Genomic DNA, 21,377 nt, shown 5'->3' with positions numbered 1-21,377 from the left:
GGGACGGCCGCAAGACTCAAGAGGTTGTAAAAGCTGCAACGCTGAAAACCTGCATTCCCAGCTCACAAAGAAGTTGGCCGACGTATGCACAATGTGCACACCTCCCTTCAAAACTACTAGTACATTCCAACTGTGCGGTGGTCCCCCCCCCCGAAATCTCTTTTTTCCCCAGCCAGCCCGGCTGCAGCAATCTTGTCCATCTCACACCCCCAGCAGACCCCCGGTGCCCAAGTCGATAAACGGTTTCGGACAAGGAGTATGACCCAGGGCCGCAGAATCCTATGCGCGCTGGCCCTTTTAGCTGCCGAAATCAGCGTTAATCCACTTATCGGAGCAAAGAGTTTTAGCCCGGAATCCTGCCTCCTTTGTCCCACAAGAGGAAATTTAATAAATTCTTAGCGGAGGAAAATGAAAAACGTCAACCTGCGTTATCAGCCTCTGAATGCCTGTTAGATAAAACCGTGCAATCGCAAGCCACATATTTCTAGTTCTCCCATCTCTTCGACAGGGTCCCCAGCTGTAGGACTTTGGAGGTCAGATTCACCCGCCCCTCACTTAAGCCTCTCTCCTTTCCCGCGGTGGGGCTTTCATATACCTGCCAAATCCAAAGCCCTGTCCTTCCAGCAGCCAGCCGCAAGCAGAGAAAAAAAAAAAGAACTGGGCTATAAGCCCGGCCAAAAAGTCTTGAAAGATTGAGAACATTTCTCCTATTTAATGAGCTCGTGTAGCTCCCCATTTACGTTTGTGAAAGTTCTGTGCATAATTATGTGCATAATTGGGGGATGGCAGCAAAAGCCACACGATCCATTAGATCTTTCTATGCTGTGCCAGCTGGTACGTGCAAGCTGACCCGTTGGGTAGGCACAAATGCATTCCAACCCTATGCTGCTCTCAGAAGGGAAAGCACCGTGTCTGCTAGGCAGCAAAACGGCCTTGTGCATTTGCAATGAGAGCCACTGCTTGCAATGGGCAGAAATCTGCCCTACCGCTAGGCTGGGGTTGGGTTCACTCTAGGTTGGGAAATGCCTGGAGATTGGAGCCTTCAGAACACACCATGAGGGTTCCCTTCTGCTCTGAGGTAAGGAGGACATCTGGAAGTTAAGGTGTTCCCAACCAGCTGCTCAGGGAGGCAGGACTAACATTTTCTACTTCCTGTCCCCCAGACAGGAACATGTGGCTCAGCTTAAATACTTTCCAAGAAAACAAGCAGGATGGGAAGAAAAAACGAGAAACACGCAGTAATAAAAAACAATAACCAAGGGAACAGATGTTGGGGGAGAAGACTAAATCTCTTTCTCTGTTTCAGTAGTTTCCAAAAGTGTAAATGTCTGCTGTAAGTATAAGACTTGTTCTTTGCATTTCTGCAGCGAGTACAATCTTGTATTGTCTAGCCATTCATTCTTCTGGTGGGCAAGAGGCCCTCCTTCCTCAGAGCAGAAGGAACCCTCACAGTAAGGTCTCCAGGTTCAATTTACAGACCTGAGAAACAATGGCTGATTAAGTGCAAGGCCTCTGCGGCATGATGGGGGCGCATCACCACAAGATTTCTTAAACGGACATATTTCCTCAAGCCCTGCTTTCACTTTCTATTCTCTCTGCCACAAGCAAGACCAGTTCTAGCCCAAATTTATTTTTTGCTTTGCAACCAGAGCAGGCAGATTTGCCACGGGGCACAGGTTTGCACCAGACCTCTTCCCTAAACCCACAGCCAGCCCACCTAGTTTCACCCCCACTCACTCACTCACTCTGCTTTGCATGCTTCCTCCTCATCCTCCTCCCTGTTCCTGACTCCTTCCAGTTTCTCTAAATGCTTGTATCAATTTGTCAATACAGTCATTCCTGACATGGGTGCAAAGTTTTAATTTAATTTTAAACGGTTTTAATGTGAGATTTAGAGCCCTAATTTTATTATATTGTATGTATTTATTGAATGTGCTCTTCCTGTTATTTTAGATTATATTAGTTGTTGTACATCGCCCAGAGCCCTCCGGGGGTGGGCATTATAAAAGTCGAATGAATGAATGAATGAATGAATGAAGAAAGAAAGAAAGAAAGAAAGAACCCCCCCCCCACATCCAGAGCCACGCTTATTCACTGGAGGCCTGGGGCATGGGAGAGGAAGAGGAGGTGGCAGGGCTGCCAGTGGGAGTGCAATGAAGGCAGACGTAACCTTAAAGGCCCAGAGGGAGGAAGTATGAGCCTGGCCCAGAACACAGTTCCATGCTCCTGGGTGGGCCCACCAATGCTAGTGAGCCTAATGATCCGTTTGTCAATATCAGGGCAAGCTGCTGCAGTCTTCCCTGCGGTTCGCCATCCCGCTAGCCCAGCAGCCCGCCAGGCCTTGGAGGCAGCAGGAAGAGCAGGCACAATCCTCCTTGGCGCCACGTGCAGAGTGGTGCTGGAAGAGGTGGGCAGCCAATCAGCCTGCAGGTCCCCCATCTGTCTGTCCTCTAGCGGCTGAGCAGAGGTGAGACGAGACAGGAACAGCACTTGGATGTGCCCATTTGTCATTCTCCCTTCCTCCCCTCATACTGCCCCCACACACACACATACGCACACCCTCAAGAGAAATGTGAGGAGAGGTATCTGAAGAATAACCTTGATCTTCCATTTGTTGATACAGGCCTTGGCTGATACCGTGTTTCCCCGAAAATAAGACAGTGTCTTATATTAATTTTTGCTCCCAAAGATGCGCTATGTCTTATTTTCAGGGGATGTCTTATTTTTCTGTGTTGTGTTTGTTGGGCATGCTTCCAAATAAAAACTTTGCCACATCTTACTTTTGGGGGATGCCTTATATTTCGCACTTCAGCAAAACCTCTACTACGTCTTATTCTCAGGGGATGTCTTATATTCAGGGAAACAGGGTATGTTGTCAGTTCTGATGAAGATGTGCTGGTCCCAGATTGATAACTGAAAATGTGTAAGTGCCATCCTTATAGCCCTGCGTTCCAGGACACTGATGCTCCGGCTCTTTCCTTCTTTTGTCCAGATGTCCGGTGCTGTTTGATCTTGTAGGGACGCTCCCCAACCAATCAGACTGGCATCTGTGAAAATCTCTTCCATAGTCATCTGAATATAAGACTGTCCCCAAGCTAGATGACTGGACTTGGTCCACCAGATCATGCTTTGACTGACCAAGATTGTCAAGGTCAACACATTTCTGTGTCTCTGCTGGCTGGTGGGATCGCAAGAACCTCTGAGGAAGTCTGGAGTACAGACAAGCCCACAGGACTGAACATGAAATGATAAGACCTTGTAACAGGGTCAGGAGCATTAATATTTTTGACTTGACTTTGGAGATGTTTTTGGCCAATCTTGTTGATTTTTTCCTCTGGAAGAAATAACATGTTCTTTTGGATGTCTATGATGACCCCAAGAGTCTATTCTCTGTGTCGGAAAAAGGTGGCTTTTGTCTCTGCTCAAAAGGTAACCGTGATTCTCCAACATCTGTATGATCAGGTTTGTGTCCTCAATAGCTCCCCTTTTGTTGGTGAACAAACCAAGAATATCATCCAGATATGAATGGACCTAGATTCTTCGCCACTGGTGTCACCAGAACCTTGGAGAACACTAGAGGAGCCAAAGCATGTCCAAAGTAAGAACTCTGAATTAGAAATGTTAGTATTGGTAGGAAACTCTGAGAAATCTTCAATGGCTTGTGTAGATCAAGATGTGTAGATATGCTTTTGTGAGATCAATGATAGTCATTTAAGGTCCCGGATTGAGAGCCTTGGTAACTGAATGCAAGGTCTCCATACAGAAGTGTTTTTGAGCCAATCAGTATTTTTATGGCAGATTATATGTTTGTCCATTTTGAGGGATTTGGGAGAGGTAAGGAACCAGTCTGGGGGAAGGCTGGAGAACTCTAGATCATAATCAAATTGAATGATTTGTTGCACCCTCTAATCCAGATATAACTGTAGTCATTGATCCTGGAATAGTTGCAGTCTTCCCCCCCTCCCCCACCCCACTGATACTGGAATCTTGAGAGCTGGAAACAGACATGACCATTCTCATCAAGCAGAGACTTTGGCCACAGCCCTCCAAAGGATTTACACTAGAGTTCCGTTCTTGGCCGGTTGCCCAAATGAGCTTGATCCAATTCCCACACCGGGTTTTAACAGATGATCATGATACCCGCAATAAAATGAAAGAAGCTCAATTTTATTTTATTAATCTTATTTATTTTATTATCTTATGTTTATTTAGCCATATTTGCTTAGGTAGTTTTATTTCTTAAGGTCCCCATTGTACGTGACTGACTCATTGTACGTGATTGTCTGTCTGTCTGTCTGTCTGTCTCTCTCTGACACACACACACACACACACACACACACACACACACACACACACACACACACACACACACACACTTTAATGTTCCTGCAGTTGGAACATAAAAGACTCATGAAACATCACAAAAGGGTGCAGGAGCTGTCACTGTTTTTACCAACTGTCACTGTTTTTACCAACTGCACCCAGGAAGAACACCTTTAGCAGTGGCTACCACCTTTTGTCTCCTGATGGGATTAAACCGATAAGGTCCAAGGCAGGAGCCTTGGGCTCCTATGAGATCATCCACAGCAGAGAAGACCTTGCTCCACCCCTGGACTTGCCTTCCACCAATGAGAAAATAGGACCTTTTATTATTTACCCTCCTTCTTTGTGTTTGAATTTTTCCCCTATACATTGTGTTGCAAGTGCCTTGTTTTGGTGTGTTCGTTTTAGTAAAGTGTTCCTGCTTCAAGATTCTTGTGTCTGTCTTCACTTCCATTGGGAATCCCTCTCTTCTTGCCGGGCCGGGTTTCACTGCCGCCCGGTGGGTACTGCTTCAGTTCAGCGGCATTAATCGTTACTCTGGCAGCGGGTAACAATCACAAGAGTCACAAGGCACAGTTCGGTGAAAGACCTGCTGAAACTCCCTCTCATGTGCCGCCCTGTCCTCCGCCAAAATCCCTCTTCCTCAAAGGGGTCAGAGTTAATCAGATGATACAAAAACAGCCCTTCACAGAGACTGAGCCCTACCCAGGCATTACTGCTGCTGGAACAACTCAGCCATTTTACAGCTGCTTTCATTATTATGCCTGCCTCAACCTGAGAGCAATTTCCACTGCTGAGCAAAGAGAGAGTCAGCCTGCACATGCACGCATTAACAAAGTGGAGCCAGGAAAAAGACCTGCCAATGTACAGCTCGTTGTATAGCTTCTCAACCGCTCATCACTCCAGCTTCTGCTCCCAGTACGGTAACAAAACTGATCCTTGAGAAGCTGGCTGGAGTTGTAGGACGTGCTCTCTTTTCTTTGTGAAGGGCAGGGTGCCCATGAATGGGTTCATCCTGAGAGAACACTCCCCATTTAGGGATTGAGCTGTGGCAGGGCATCTGCTTTGCCAGCAAAAGGTCCCAGGTTCAATCCTTGGCAACACCAGTTAAAAAGGACCAGTAAGATCTGCTGCAAACCTGACCTTGACGGACCAAGGGTCTGATTCAGTAAATGGCAGCTTCATGTGTTCGCGATCTCCTGCGAGTTTCTCAGCGCAGAGGCTGCATTTTTCCCCCTTGCATCTGTACCCCACCCTTTCTCCAAGGAGATCTGAGCAGCAACTGAGCCTCACAACCAGCCTGCAAGACAAATCAAGCTAAGCACAACCCACCCCGGGCTACAGTGAGCCTTATAGCCCAGGCAGGATCTGACACTCCATCTTCCGCACCTGAATGCTACACTCTAACCACAGTCCCAGGCAAAACAGACTGTCCCCCGCACCAAGTCCTTTAAGTTTCCTTACCGCTTCAATCAGCGGCCACCTGCTGCTTTGCAAAATGAGACAGCAGTTGCTGTGTTCTCCTAGCAAGAGAAAAACTGTGGCAGTTTGCTAAATGGTGGGAAAAGAATGCCTGCAGCGCTGCAAGCATTTACCAAGGCTAGACAAACCCCAGACAGTTAAACATCCGCTGTTAGCATCAAGGAACTTGAAGCATGCTCTTAACGGTGTGCAGCGCTGGAGCCGGCTTCTCAAACTCTGAGGCACAGACCTTGTCATTCCAGTGGCATGTATGGTGCCCAGCTCGGTGACTGGTTCACACAATCCAAAGCCCAGAAAGAAACACCTGTCCGGAGGCATGACGGACATTAGGCCACATTAGGGGACTTCCACATGTCTGTACGTGCACAAATGACAAACCACAGCAAGAACCGGCCTCCCAACACTGCACGTTTGACAATGCCACGCTGCACGGAGGAGCAAGAGTCTGGCTTACAAGATGGGGGAGGGGGAGCCATGCCCCTTGACATAGACCTGCGTGCAATTAATAAGGAGGGCTCTTTCCATCGTTTGCCAGCCCGCCCGCCTCTGCCACCAGGAGTGAGACAATCTGCTTCGCTTCCATGAGAGAATCAATGCCAGGAGATCAGATTGGCAGAAGAGCTGCATGGCACGGGGAGGGGGGGGGGATCTGTGATGCCGTCAAATTTCCAGCAGTCTTTGAGCATATGCTTTTTACTTTAAAAAAAAAATAAGGAGAAAGGAGAAGGGAGGGCAGAAAAGAGAAGGAGCAGAGTTTTAGCTGGAGCCTCCCCAGTCCAAGAATCTGTTAATGGAAACTACAAAGCGGTGATGAATTATTAGTGCGGGTGGAAGAGAGAGCATTCACACAAGGCACGGGAGGGTCAAGAGCTTGATTTGAGGCACGCTGCTTGGGGAAATGGAACACCCGAGCTGGATGAGACAGCCATTTAAAACCAGCTCAAATTCACCCTTTGCCCCATCCTTTTACCTGCTGCCGTTTGAGTGACAGATCCAAACACTGGATAGGGCCTTCTGCTGGGCTGCGCTCGGGCTCCCTAAACTTCACTGCAATTCAAAACTTCACCCCCTCTCCTCTTGTGCACAGGTCAGAATTTCCCCATCGCCCCTAAAGAGAGTCAAAAGGGCCATCGCCACAGCGCCACCTGCAGGTTGAGCGGGCCCTGCGTGTGAGAGACGGGGGCCCCTCTGAACGCAAGCAGGTGGGCTGGTGTGGTTCGATTTGATTAACTAATGACTGCGGTATATGGAGCCTGAAAGCCTGTATTAATAACTCAGCGCCGCGCACTTTCCATCTATCACCAAATTACTCGTGGATGCAAACTCCGCATCTCAACGTATACATCATTTCTCCTTGCAAGCCCCAGAGCAACATGCGCGCAACTTGCAGATTTTTAATGAAGAGGCGCCATGCTCTTCCCGGGTAGCTTGAACCAGCCAGACAAACCCCGGCGCTCCCCTGGTGAGCCGCTGAACAAATAAACAGGAGCCAGGGCCATCCAAGCCCTCGGCCAGCTCATCAACTGATAAGAGCTCTTGCTTTGCCAAATGGCGATGCAGCTGAGCCATAAATCAAATGCCGCCGTAAATTTTGCTTTCCTTCTGCCCAATGCTGCAGAGCCGTATTTTGAAAAATTGGGAAGGCGGGGAATATAGAGGGACATGTGCCAGAGAAGCGGAGTGCTTCACTGTTTCTTTGCTGCTCCGTGCGTGCCTCTCGATTCCCTGCGCCCAGAGGTGGGATCCAGCAGGTTCTCACCAGTTCCCGAGAGTGGGTTACTAATTATTTGTGTGTGCTGAGAGGGGGTTACTAATTGGGTCCGCTTTTCCATCTCCACGCCCTCGCCTCCCCAAGAGGCATACCTTTGAACGTGAAGGTTCCATATAGCAATTGTGACTAATAATGTAACTCCCTGAACTGGGTTAATCCCTTTCAGGTACTGCAATTCATTGATTCTCAGCCTTTCGTACCTTTTATCTCACCAGTCTCTATCAAAGAACCTGTGTGTTTCACCATTGTTGTGCTCAGATTTGTGAGTTGGGGCATTTTCTATAATGTGATGATGATTTAGAAATGACCTGGTGCAAAAAAAATTTGGGGGGTTGTGGTGAGGTGGCTGCCCTTTGGGGAGGCATCCAACTCAGGTTTTACCCAGGGCTCAGGTTTGCCTAGGTACGCCTCTGCCCCCTTTGCTGAGGGGGGGCTGGCAAGGGAACCTGTTACTAAAAGTTTTGGATCCCACCACTGCCTGCACCCCGCATCGACGCAAACTCATTTTGTCTCTGTTGCTTCCACACACTGCTAGTGCCCAAGCGCTGAACATTTCCCATGGATGCGCACTTCCTCTGCCAGGCTAAGCCTGGTGCTGATGGGCAGGAAGTGGCAAATCCCTCACCATTTTCTATTTTACAAGGGTTTCAAAAACCTGAAAGGAGGGGGACGAAGATCACAGATGAGGAAGGGGGTTGAACTTTGGTACTACAGTCTTGGAATCGGACTGGAAACAACCAGATTTGCCCTTTGAACCTCAGGGGAATCGCAAAGAGCATGGCCATGACATGCTTTAAGCTCCCCCCAAGAAGCCCTGTTCCACCAGACTTCAGTACCATTAAAAGCACTGGGTCATTACTGACCCCTGAGGTGACTTCACATACAGCATTTACTAGGCAGACTATGTTTATGGGGTGGTTTGCCATTGGCTGACCCAGTCGTTTTTACACATTACCCCCAGCTAGTTGGGTATTCATACCACTGACCTTGGACGGATGGAAGGATGGGACCGCTCCCGTCAGGACAGAACTCGGGTCTTAGGCAGAGCTTTGACTGCGGTACTGCAGCTTACCAGTTTGCGCCATGGAGCTCTTCCGGCATCATCAGTAGCACAAAAATTTGGAGGGAATACACAACCGGACCCCCTCCTTTAACCTCTCCAGGTGCTATAACTGTGCTCAGAATTTTAGCCCAGCTTGGTCAAGACACACAGACATGAGGGCCTTTCGCTGTCTCCCTTTCGTTCTCCAGCTTCCTCAAACAGCCTTTCCCACTTCAATTTCCCTATGCCAGTACTATCACACTCCTCCAATCCAGTCTCATGGTCCAGTTTCAACCCAGGAAACCCATCCCTTCCAATCCCCAACCTGCCCTACTAGTATGGGCTGTGAACCCTTTAAGCAGGAACCAGGATGGTACCCAGCAGCGCAGATTTAAGCCCAACATGGCTTCAGACGGAGTGTCTGGAGGACCATCTTCTCCCATACGTTCCTTCCCAGAAATTAGGTGGCAGATGTGTTTGGTGGGTTCGAGAGAGAGGGCCTTCTTAGTGACAGAATTATAATTGCGGAACAACCTCCCCAGGAGATGCGGCTGGCCCCCTCACCTTTCATCTTTCAGAGGCAGCTAAAGAACGTTTATTTCGGTCTGTGTTTGATTAAAACAGTCCCAATTCTGGCTTTACTTGTAAGCTATTTTATTTATACCAGAAGCGGCCTTGAGCTCTGTAAGGAAGAAAAATGGCTAATAAATGTTTTAAATAAATAAATGTTTACTAGCAGTATCCTCTCCCGAGGCCAACCCAAAGCACATTCATCACTTGTTTCTTTTGCTTCCTGCAACATGGGCAATCTGTGTGCCCCTCATTCAGGGACCCGACTTTTCTGCTGACGACTTTCTGTGAAGAATCATGAATGCCAATGTGGGATCGTTTTTAATAATTAGTATTACTATTGATTGTAAAAAGAAGAAACTCATTGCTAGCCATTAACCGGATGTTGCAAGTCTCTCACTAATACATCAAAATGAATTTCCTTCCCTTCAAGCATGGGCAGCGTTAAAAAGAGGCTTTGCGGTTGCACCTGAGGAGGGACGATTGACTCACAACCATCAATGTTTCCTGTCGCTGTCCTGATGCTACACAACTCCAAATCAAACCTTAAACCTCACACACACAGAGATGAGGCAGAGTGGAGAACGTCCCTTCAGCTGACGAGCGGGCAAACCCTGGCCGGGAAGGAGAGAAAGACCTGGAGGCCATATTTCTGAGCTGCGGCAGGGAAAAAGGGCTGGAAACAGGCCGCTAGAACGACCCATTGGATACTCACCGTGAAGGGGTCTTCTCTTGGGTGGTGAAGGCCATCTTGTTGGGTTGTTCTTCACTACTTGCTAGTGAGGCAGGAAGTGCTTTTTGGTCATATCCTGTTGGCGCCAAATTGCCCCAGTATCTGACCGGCCGAGCGATTGAAAGCAGGAATACTCGAAGAAGAAACAGTCGAAACACGCTGTAATAAAATCTTATTAGAACATCGCCAAAGGCTTAGGCAAAAAACTGTAAATCCAACAGGTAAAAAACCAAAAGGCTGATATAAGTATAAAATAGAGTCTATCAGGCAGAAGGGGAAGGAGCATATTATCAAAGGAGAACGAGAACAGGGAGGGCCAAGATGGCCTTCACCACCCAAGAGAAGACCCCTTCACGGTCTAGGGTGGTTTCGGCCATCTTGTTGGGACTCCCCAAGCAGTACCCCAAATAGGGTGGGTTCCGTTAATCTCCAATAACATGCTCCAGGAACCTTCTGCCAAAGGAAGCCTGGACGGCGTCCATGGATGTCAGTCGTTAATGCCTGACAAAAGAGGAAGGGGAAGCCCATGTGGCAGCCCTACAGATCTGATCTAACGGGACATGCCTGACCACGGCAGCACTTTGGACGCCAAGCTTCTGAGTGGAATGGGCCGTAATTCCGCTTAGAGAACTGGCAAACTATTTGCTTCTTGTGCGCCCTCTGAGATGGCAGGCTCTGAGATGGAACGCTGATGGCGTAGGAGGACATCTAGTCTCCCCAGCCGAGGGGGCACTCCACATTAGCAAGGAAGGTCTCAAGACTTTCTGGAAGCTGTTCCAGTACGTTTGAGGAACGCTGTAAGCCGCATCGGCCCGATACGATCCAGACAGAAAGTCGGAGCCTCTGCCGAGGGCTGCGATGGCTGGGGACAAAAGAATTTGGGAGTGACTACCTCCTGTCCTGCAAGATGGGAACCCTGAAGGCCACCTTAGCAGAATTCGAGAAGGTGGAGTCAAGCTTAAGCACTACTCTAGTCTGGGGAGAATTGGCAAAGGTTGGGGAGTTCACTGGAAGGGCCCTAACTTCAGACATCCGCTTCTAGCAGAGGTGATAGCCAATGGCAAAAAAATAAAAAACTTCATCGCGCAGCCAACGGAGATGGATTTACTGGACCCGGCTCAAACGGTGAATTCTCCTAGTGAGCCCGTCCAGAACTGCCATCGAGGCCGCCAAGAAGGAAACCATTGAGGGAGCTGCAGGTGCCTGGGACTGCTGAACTCCTTTCAGGGAGCTGAAGGACGTCGGGATGCCTGAAGATGGGAAGTTACCCAACCGCTGGAAGGACGATTTGGACTAAGATAGCCAGCTGTCGCCGAAGGGTGGAACAACGTTTCTTGAGGAACCTGTAGCAAAGAAACTTGTCCCATGAGGGCTCGATTTTCACGCCTGTGCTACCGTAGTACCTACAATCATTGCCTGAGAGCAGCCTTCTTTGCAGAATCAGGTGATCTCTCCACTCAGGAGCCATTACACGGTCAGCCGTAGAGAACCAACCTGGATCCCGGATGGAGCAGGGGAGCCCTGGGACAGCTTAGATCGTGGGAGACTGGCAGATGGGATCGGGCTTCGCTATGGAGAGCTGCTGGAGAAGCGGAGTACCACGCTTGCACTGGAGCCAGCCAGTTCCGGAGCCACCAGGATGACCCGCCTCTTCTCCTCCTGTAACCCGGCTTGGAACAACCTGGTGAAAGAAAGAGACAGAGGAGGGTGGGGAAAGCATGAAGGAGGCCTGTCGGCCATGTCCCGGAGCTAACAGGGCATTGGACGCCCACATAGCCTGAGGGTGGAAGAATGCGTGTCATGAATCTCTGAGGTGGTTTGAGAGTTGAGGTGTTAATGGCGAGGCACCGCATCGTCTATCACCAGCTCCCCTAGCTTGAGCGAAGGGATCAGATGGGGAACACACAGAGGCTTCAATTTCCATCTCCTGCATTCGAGATGCTAGTGCGGTTGAGCCAGTCCGCCTGCGGTGTTCAGGCAGCCCCTCACATGTTCTGCTCTCAGGAGAGCCGAAGTTGGTCTCTGCCCAGGAGGGGACCCGGAGGAGGCCTCCCTGTGCAGTGGGAGAACCGAGATCCCCTGTGATGATTCAGATAGCACTTACTTGGCGGAGACATTGGTCGTGGTGTGGACCACGACATGTTGCTAAGGACCGAATCTGGTTCCGGAAGGGCTCTGAGAGCTCAGAAGAAGATGGCCCGGACCTCTGGACGTTATTTGATGGGAAGGGTGGCTCTGGGAGGGGCGTTTCCCAGAGGCCCTGGAGCAAGGTGCTCGAATCCAACTTGGCCCCCCACCCACTGAGGCCTGGCGTCCGAAAAAATGTGGATCTGGCTCATGGGCTGCAAAGACCCTTTCCTCCGCTTTAGATTACTGTTGGTGGAGGTAACCACCAACGAGAGGTTGGGCTGCACCTGTGCCGAGGGGGAAAGGGCAGCGATATTGGTCCCCAAGCGATGGATGTGATGGCATTTGCATAGGGACGTGGAAGTGCTTGAAGAGGGTGCGCATGAGCCCTGCCCCATTGGGATGAGATCGATGGTAGAGCAGGAGAAAACCTAGCAAGACCTAAGCCTAGTTGGAGCCTGTAGTGGCTTGTGGCAGACCTCCTGGATCTTCTTCTTTATCTTTGTTGGGGAAACGAAAGGGGTGCAGGATGTGGTGTCGACTCAAGGCACCTAGATGCTTTGGCCTCGAGAGGCGAGGGCAAGTGGAACTCTTGTCCAGGGAGAAACGCAATCGGGGCCACCAAGAACCTTGCCGGTGAAGAGACAGCGGGGGGGGCTATAGCCTGACCAAAAAAAGGGGGGGGCTACATATTTGAAATGAAGAAGGTTTTCCCAAGGCAAAACGCAGGGAAGGCTGCTTAGTGGACCGGGTGCGATGGGAACATGCAGGGTATGCAATCGCTTCGGGTCGAGGGCTGTGAGGGAAGTCGCCTGTTGGGTGGCTGCGACACGGTTTCGACCTGAGGAAAGTTTCCATCCGCAAGAAAGCGTGGCATATGAGCAGGAACCGGGATTCACGTGGCGAAAGTCGAGGGTGGCTCTGGTGTCGCGCATTCTTCCTAGGGAACAGTGAAGAGATGGGGAGTAAACCCCCCAGGACCCACTTGCTCACTTTGGTACGCGGTACGGTTTGCCCTGATGGCCCACTTCAGGTGAAGCTGATAGCCATCCTCGACCTTGCTACTTCCTTTTTTCCGGGTTTTGGAACAGATGGGTGACGGAAGAAAAACGGCCCTTGTAACCAAACAGAAGCGGAACTTTAAGGAGTAGCCGGAAGAAACGATCTCTGAGGATCCGTTGGTCGGGAAAGGGAAAGTGATGTTGAAACTGCAACAGGCGACCTCCAATGTCGGGCACACATCGAGGTAGCGTCAGGCCTTGCTTCCCTGTGAAGGAGTCAGGACGAAAGCGACGTTTTCCTCCTCTAGATGCAGAACCTCTGGACATCTCTGCTTCTTCCGAAAGGAATTATGGCTGCTGCCATGATGCGATGTGGAAAATTAGTTGTCTCTGGCTGCGGACTAGGAGGGCCAACAGCTGCCTCACATTACAGCAGCCTAATGCTCAAGCATCTGGTTTAAGCCATAAGAGCCTTTTGATGTCAAAAAAAAGGCGCCGAAATGCGAGAGGATCCGCCAGAAGGGAGACTGCCATAATGACTCTTTCCACCCCCTCCCGAACTCCTCTTCTGGTCTTGGGGAAAAAGGAGAGCAGTATGCTGATGGAGCTGAGACCAAGGCTGCCCTGGCCACCGTGAGGCCAAAGGGACTAAAATCCTGGCAGCCCTGGCAAAGGAGTCGCTCATGCCGGATCCCACTACGTGAGGCTGGATTGAAACAGCACTTGGGTCTAAGTGGGATCCTTAATCAGTTACCCTCACCGTCTCCGTGGGCAAGCCCCCAGAATGTAGGGGGCCGGAGACGGGACTCGATCCCCCCAGTGGGATCTTAAGGAGGCTGTGGAGGTGGTGGTCAGGGGCAAGATATAGCTTTTAAGAGAGATGGAAAAACCCTTATTGGTAGCGGGGTTGACTCCATTCGCTTCTTGAATCCTATCGCGTTCAAAAAACTCTGGCAGGGGGAAACAAAAACTGCAAAATCCTCCCTCCTCCTGTTTGGGGAGGAGAAAAATGGAAGGGAGCCCCTTGGGACAGCCCCCCCTGATGGGCTTGGAGGGAGAGGGTCGAAGGTTAGGGTCCCTCTGCCTCCTCGGAATTGGTGCAAAGGCTACAAGGTGGAGATGGTCTCTGGCTAGGTCTCCCATTCTTCCTTTGAGGAAACTGGGAACTGCTCCATCTGAAAAAAACCTATTGCTTTGGTCACTAATCTCTCTCGCTGGGAGTGTCATTTGTCAGAGAAGGTGGTCTGATTCCAGAACCTAACTCCCCCCTTTTTACTGGGATGTCTCGACCCATCCTTGGGAGAGCCAGCCAATCCCTAATCTGAGTCTATTATTAGGTCTGGGGATCTGGATCTGGACTTCTAACTCTGCGTCTGGTGCGCACTATGAGAACTCGGAGTGGGAATTTGGTGAGAGAGCTTCCTCCCTAATGGAGGTGATCGCATAAGTGCCCCACGAGCTGCCAGTGAGGCTGGAAAAAACGCACTCCAGTCGCTAGGGGAATGTCCTCCCCTGCGGGCCTGCTGAGGGGCCTGAAGCTGCCAGCTCCTGTTGTGACTGACAGGGAAAGGCCTCTCTCTCTCTGCATTGCGCCCTGAGGCTGAGAGGTAACCGGCACCAGCCACGATCCACCGGACGATGCGGCCGGCGCTGCCAATTCGAGGCAGCCCAGCTGGGCGCTTACTGCGCCAGCCGGAGACCCTTCTTTCCCAGCCGCTGCTTCTCCTACCACTCGCGGGCGGCTGTGTCGGCCAGGGGGTTCTCCGGCGGCCGCGTGCACGGGCCGGCTGAAACCGGGCGCTGGCCTCCCTCCTCAGCTCTCCCGGTGACCCGGGTAGAGGTTCCTGGGGCGGGCCCAGATGGCCGGCCGAGAGGAGCGCTGGAGCTGCACCGCCCGCTCACAATCCTCGGGAAAGCCGAGGGGAGCGGGATGCCCTGGCCGCTGCTCTGAGTGTTTTCTGGCGGCTGGTCGACAAAATCCCTCCCTCGGGAGAAGGGGGCCGTGGCCATGCACCCTCCCACCGGACGATGCGGCCTGGCGTGGCCCGAAAGGCCGCGCCGCATGGGCGCTTACTTCGGCGGGGACCCTTCTTCCCCGCAGTTTTCTCTCTGCCACGGCGCTGTCGGCAGGGGGTTCTCGCTGCGTTCGCGTGCATCGGGCCGGGCTGGAACCGGCAGCGCCTCCCTCCACGCTCTCCCGGAGACCCGGGGGGAGGTTTCCTCCTGTGGCGAGGCCCGGGATGGTTGGCCAAGAGAGCGCTAGGCTTCGCTCCGCCCATCAAACTCCCTGGGAGCGCCTTGAGGGGAGCGGGATGCCCTGGCCGCCACGCTCTGTTGTTTTCTGCGTATGATCGACAAAATCCACTCCCTCGCATAAGAAGTGCCGTGGTCATGCCCCTGGGAATGCAGCCAGTAAGACCGTGGGAATGGGAGGAAACTACCCAGGGGAATGACTCACGGCTGACTGGAACAAAGGGAAGACAAAAGGGACGAAGATCCGTCGCTGAGGAAAAAATTTCTTGAAGAGCTAGTCAAAGTTGCTGCGCTCACTAGCGAGGCAGGAAGATACTGGGGCAATTTGGCGCCAACAGGATATGACCAAAAAGCACTTCCTGCCTCACTAGCAAGTAGTGAAGAACAACCCAACAAGATGGCCGAAACCACCCTAGAGAACGCTTGTGAGGAAGATAAAAGGAACGGATTCCTAAAAGCCTCACACACAGAATAAAAAAACCAACACAGAAGCCACAAGACCAGACACTGAAACACTAGACAGAGACAAATCCAAAGGTCAGGAAGGTTTAAAAATAAGGTAGAAACCTGTAGGAGCCTATGGAAAGACATGCACTCCCTGCTGAGGCAGGAAAAATACTGAGGCGAAGATGGCTCCCAAGGCCTCAACGGGAAGTGACGAGAGAACTTTTTCCTGCCTCCTTGCTAATGGTAGTGAAGACACCCATACAAGATGCCCTCCACCTCCAGGAGAACACACCTTTGCTTGGAAAAAAAAAAACCTCAGAATGAAGCCACAACTATGTGCACCTCTCAGCAGGTCAGGAAAAATGGTGGCTTCAAAGGTCAAAGCTCTGGGAGCGCACCTGGCCTTTGCTTTCCTCAAACCAAAACAGTTCTCAGGGATTAATATCTACTAACTGGCACAGCAAGCCAGAAAAACCAAGGGAAGCCCAGAAAACCCAATGTGCAGTAAAAACTAGGATTGCAATATTGTATCGATGTAGAGATACCTGACCAGAGCAGGAGTCTGCAACCTGTGGCTCTCCAGATGTTCACGAACTACAATTCCCATCAGCCCCTGCCAGCATGGCCAATTGGCCATGCTGACAGGGGCTGGTGGGAATTGTAGTGCATGAACATCTGGAGAGCCGCAGGTTGAAGACCCCTGGACCAGAGGATAGCAGGTTAGGTTTTGATAAAATACGTGCACTTTACAGAATAAACAGTGAAATGCCTTCTTCCATATCTGCAGGCAGCAGATTGCTTCTCATAAGAGGGATTTCTCGCACCTTCTTAAATAGTCTTTTCTTCTTCAATTGCAAATGTGAACAATGAATGTGCATATAGTTAATCAACGAAGATTAAGACCCTTCTTGAATGTGACACCATCAGGGCGCTGTGTGTGGGGCTCCAACATTTTGACAAGGGTCCCCCGAATACAGACACAAAGCCATTTAAAATTAGGCTAAGTCAATGGGTGAAGGTTTTCAAGCCCCTCTTGACTGCTATCATCTGGGCAGGAAACCTGTAATGTCACATATGCCCTTTTGTAGAATGAAGTTGGCTGCTGAGGTGGTTGTAACTGAATTGAAGCCACAGAACGCACAGCAAAATGCAAAGCAACTGTTTTCCAGCAAAAAGGCTGCTGCGTTTGAATGCAATCGTTTCGCATTCCGGGGCTCCAATGCCACTACCCAACGCTCAATTTTGCTGGCTCTTGGAGGAATCCTACAAAAGGGCAGGTGTGACATTGCTGAGGCCCCCACGCCACTTTGAAAGGCGATGCTTTAGTCTGACAGAGCACAGATGCTAAATCTGCTGGTTGCTGAGTAATACACTCAAAATGAACTGCAACAAAACAGCTGACTCGCTGAATATTGTTGATCAGTTTGTGATCTTGAAAAGTTTCAATGGTACCAGAGAGCAAGAAAATGCCCAGCTGTTCGATATCATCCCTTTTTTAAAACAAAAAATTATCTTAGGCCTTGCATAACCAGATTTCCCCCAGAGCCTGATAATTTCTGCTCTTGCTTGCAAGAGTCGAGGCGTAAAACCTTTCCATTCCTTTGCTCCAAAATGCATCCAATTCAGCTGGGTTCACAGAGCCAGAAGGGGCCAATGGCAACCTATCTCAATCCCCTACCTAAACACTGATCCTCTCCATCTCTCAGACTGACCACAGATGGAAACAACAGCAGAGGGCGAGGGCACAGCAGAGACAACCCAAGTGACGCTAACTACTGGCAGAAGCTCAGACTGAGGAGTACTTGCACTAGAAACCGAGGTCCCCCAAGGACTGCAATGATGGCTACTCAAAAGCAAGAAAATGCAGTAGGGAGAGGCACAGCTCTCTGGGATCACCTGGTTCCTGGGCTAGTGGTGCCAGCCCTTTTTCCCCACAACAGCAATAGTGCCCAATCAGGAGGGAAACCCCCAGCATTTGAGAGATGCCAAAAATTGGAAGCCAACAGTCTGCAGAAGGTGGCAGGGAATTTGGGGGGGGGGGGGCAGCAGAACTTGGCCCTTCTATTTCTCATCACAGTCCCTGAAATTGGCTTTACATAAAGAAAAAGGGACCTAGCAGCCCCCATTTTCTGTTTCTGAGCAAGTCCCCATCTCTGCTGGACACTTGGACACTTTGCAGTGCAGGTAAATTCCCTCCCTCCCTGTCCCCATCTCCGTAGCTTTGTGGGCCCTTCCTGCCTAGATGTGGTGGTGGTGGGAAGTGCCCCCAAGCCACAGCTCACTTCTGGTGACCCTGCAGGGTTTTCAAGGCAAAGGACGTCTGGAGGAGGTTCACCTCTGCCCGCCTCCGAATGGGCTGAGAGAGTTCAGAGGGAACTGTGACCGGCCCCAGGTCACTCAGCAGGCTTCCTGTGGCAAAGTGGGGAATCAAACTGAGAGGCCAGGATGATAAGCGGCTGTTGCTCTGGCAACACAATCTGCTCCTTATGCCTGAGAGTGGGTCACTGGATTGGGGCCCCACTTGCTCACTCACTGTAACTACATCTGCCCCTTCTCCTAAGCAGGAGCATGGATCCCCTCCCACCTCTTTGGACTCTCATCCTTGCTTTTTGTTCTGGCCTCTTAACCCCCCAAAAGTCTCACTTCCAGGATTTTTAAAGATGCAGGTGGGTCTAGTGAAAGAAGCTCCATATCACATCTCATTCGATAGACCAGAGGTTCTCAACCTGTGGGTCGCGACCCCTTTGGGGATCAAATGACCCTTTCACAGGGGTCGCCTAAGACCATCAGAAAACGGTCTTTATTTATATTGTATAGAATGTTTATATAACCATTACGTACAATATATTTTGTTCAAACTATACATTTCCCCCTTTCCCCTCCTCCCCCCGTTCTTTTTCCCGGTTGTTCAAGCAAGCAGCAGAAGGTTCATTCTCTGTGTTCTCTTCTCCTAGATTTCTTCGTTAAATCCGGCTTCTCTCATCCAAGTCTCAAACACTGCCCATGTCTTCTTAATGTCTCTTAATTTCTCTTGCCGTAACATATTTTTTGCCATCATCTCAAAAATTTCTAACTGTATTTGTTCCCATACATATTCCAACCATTTTGAGATTGTCCATTTCTTATTATCTTTCCAGCCCAATGCTATCACTGCATGTGCAGCTCTGATCATAATTTCATATATTGGTCCCAGAATTCTATTTACCCTTTTATCTTCTATTATTCCTACCATTAATAAATCATTATTTATGTCAATTTTCACTTTTACTAATTGTTCTATATACTTCAGAATTTTTTCTGTCTTTTTATATTTTATATATACCAATTTTATGGTTGGGTGTCACCACAACATGAGGAACTGTATTAAAGGGTCGCGGCATTAGGAAGGTTGAGAACCACTGTGATAGACACACAATGCTGCCATAACTCTGCCCGCTTTGAGCAGAATTAACACCGTCAATGCTTGTAATGATTAAAAAAAAATGACAGATTAAGAGGTTCACAAATGTCGCACCCAAATACCTGAACAAACTAGGGGGAGGGCTGCGTTTGTTTTTCTAAACTAAAGCAACATCCAGCTTTCTAGCAATGTGATTTTGCAAAATCGGGCATACGAAGCTTTGCACACAAGTGCATAAGGCAATTATAAATAATATGCCTAATTGATGCAGCACACACCTCCCACCACGACAGGTTCAACATGGGCTGCCGAACAGGACTGAAATCAGAAATTGAGGGCAGGCTGGGGAAAGGTGGTAATTAGAACACGGAATGTAAAAAGCAAATAATTAGAAAAAGACATGCAAAGTAACAGGCCCAATTTGGTGGCAGCAGCACCGTGTTTAGGAGGCTGAAGAGGAAATCACTTGGCAGCACGAGGCAGTTTCTGAAACCCACGCACTCCTCCCAAGCTCTCCAGTGTATAACCTGCCCCACAGATTCAGGTTCTGGGGCAGGAGAGAGCAAACAAGGGAAAGGAACGTCGATTCCACTCACAAAGCACCAGGATAGCTTCCTGGGCCTTTGGGACTCCAGTGGCCACAGCTTCCTGGGCCTTTGGGACTCCAGTGGCCACAGGGATACGATGCTGGGTACTCTACTAGTGAGCTCGTCTGTCTGAGGTGCACGCATGGGGAAAGCAGACGCTTCCCCATGTAAGTGGCAGGTTTTTGCCCGGTCAACAGGATTTGTTGAACTTCAAGCTCCAGTTTCCAGTTCTACAGCTCAAGCCTCAAGGTACAGGGACTGGATTAAGGGCCAGCCACTCATAATCCTGCCCTGTTCCACTAATTTTCAGACCAGCTTACTGTGTACAAGCCATACAAAGCAAAGGCAAGTTGGCACAATCCACAGCACCCCTAGAGGCAAACGGCTGTGGAAAGAACAGATGATGCTGGGTGGATTTAACCCCTGCTCTTCTTGTAAGCGAAGCACAAACTTGTAAAATGGAGAGCTGGCCCCTTTTGACAACAAAGTCCCGGCTCGACTAAGTTAAAATCTAGCGGTGTTATCCGAAAGAGGGAAAAATTAAAATGAAGAATTGACTTCCTACATCAAAACTAAGATCCACCTTCTCCAGGATCCTGCTTCCCACAATGGCCAACTAGATCTCTCTAAAAGGTCTTCAAACAGGGCTTGGGAACTGAAGTCACATCCTTCTGTTTCCCAGCAGCTGGTATTCATGGAGGCACGTCACCTCTGAACACAAAGAACCCATTTAGCTATGACAGCAGACCGGCATGGTGTGTAGTGGTTTGATTCCCTATTCCTCTACAGGTTCGGTGCACTCGAACCTGGTAACCAGGTTTGTTTTCCCTTCTCCTCCGCACTAAGACCTCCGGGCGACCTTAAGCCAGAACTCTCTCAGCCCCACCTATCTCACAAGGTGTTTGTTGTTGGGAGACGGGAGGCGATTATAAGTCACTTTGAGACTCCATAAAGATAGAGAAAAGCCAGACATAAAAACCAACTCTTCTTCTACTAGTACTTCTCCATGAATGTGTCTAAACTCTTCTAAAACCACCCAACCTACCGGACCACCTCTTGCGTGAATGAATTCTGTACATTAATATGGCATTTATCAGCCCTTCAGTCAACTACATTTAAATATGCATATTACCAAATCCTGTATATTAGTGCCTTTCTGAGGTACTGGACACATTAAGCCATTGGTTTAACTAGGTCAGTGTTGTCTGCTCTGACTAGCAGGGGCTGTCCAGACTGAGGTCTTTCACATCACCTATTATCTAACTCTTTTTTAACTGGAGGCTCTAGGGCCGTGGTGGCGAACCTTTGGCACTCCAGATGTTATGGACTGGGTGGGGGGGGGTGGGGAGGGGGGGGGGGGGGGGTGGGGGAGGGGGGGGGGGGGTGGGGGGGGGGTGGGTTTGGGGGGGGGGGGGGTGGAAGGGGGGGGCATAGGGGTGGAGGGTTGGGGGGGGGGGGGGAGGGGGGGGGGGGGGGTGGTTGGGGGGGGGGGGTTGGGGGGGGGGGGGGGTGGGGGGGGGGGGGGGTGGGGGGGGGGGGGGGTGGGGGGGGGGGGGGGTGGGGGGGGGGGGGGGTGGGGGGGGGGGGGGGTGGGGGGGGGGGGGGGTGGGGGGGGGGGGGGGTGGGGGGGGGGGGGGGTGG

General features: G+C 50.4%; 1 protein-coding gene across 1 annotated transcript in view; it reads right to left on the bottom strand.

Annotated features, from left to right (window-relative positions):
* Positions 1-15,119: 15,119 nt before the first annotated feature.
* The window catches only part of LOC125433289 (lysine-specific demethylase 4B-like), a 32,833-nt gene continuing 26,575 nt past the window's right edge, over positions 15,120-21,377 (bottom strand). Inside the window, exon 4 of the mRNA XM_048497792.1 lies at positions 15,120-15,272. Within this exon, the coding sequence (XP_048353749.1) occupies positions 15,120-15,272 (153 nt within the window). The remainder of the gene's footprint in view (positions 15,273-21,377) is intronic.

This window comes from Sphaerodactylus townsendi, linkage group LG05, assembly GCF_021028975.2.
Source record: "Sphaerodactylus townsendi isolate TG3544 linkage group LG05, MPM_Stown_v2.3, whole genome shotgun sequence".
NCBI classification, from domain to species: Eukaryota; Metazoa; Chordata; class Lepidosauria; order Squamata; family Sphaerodactylidae; genus Sphaerodactylus; species Sphaerodactylus townsendi.
This window is presented reverse-complemented; position numbering and strand designations above follow the sequence as displayed.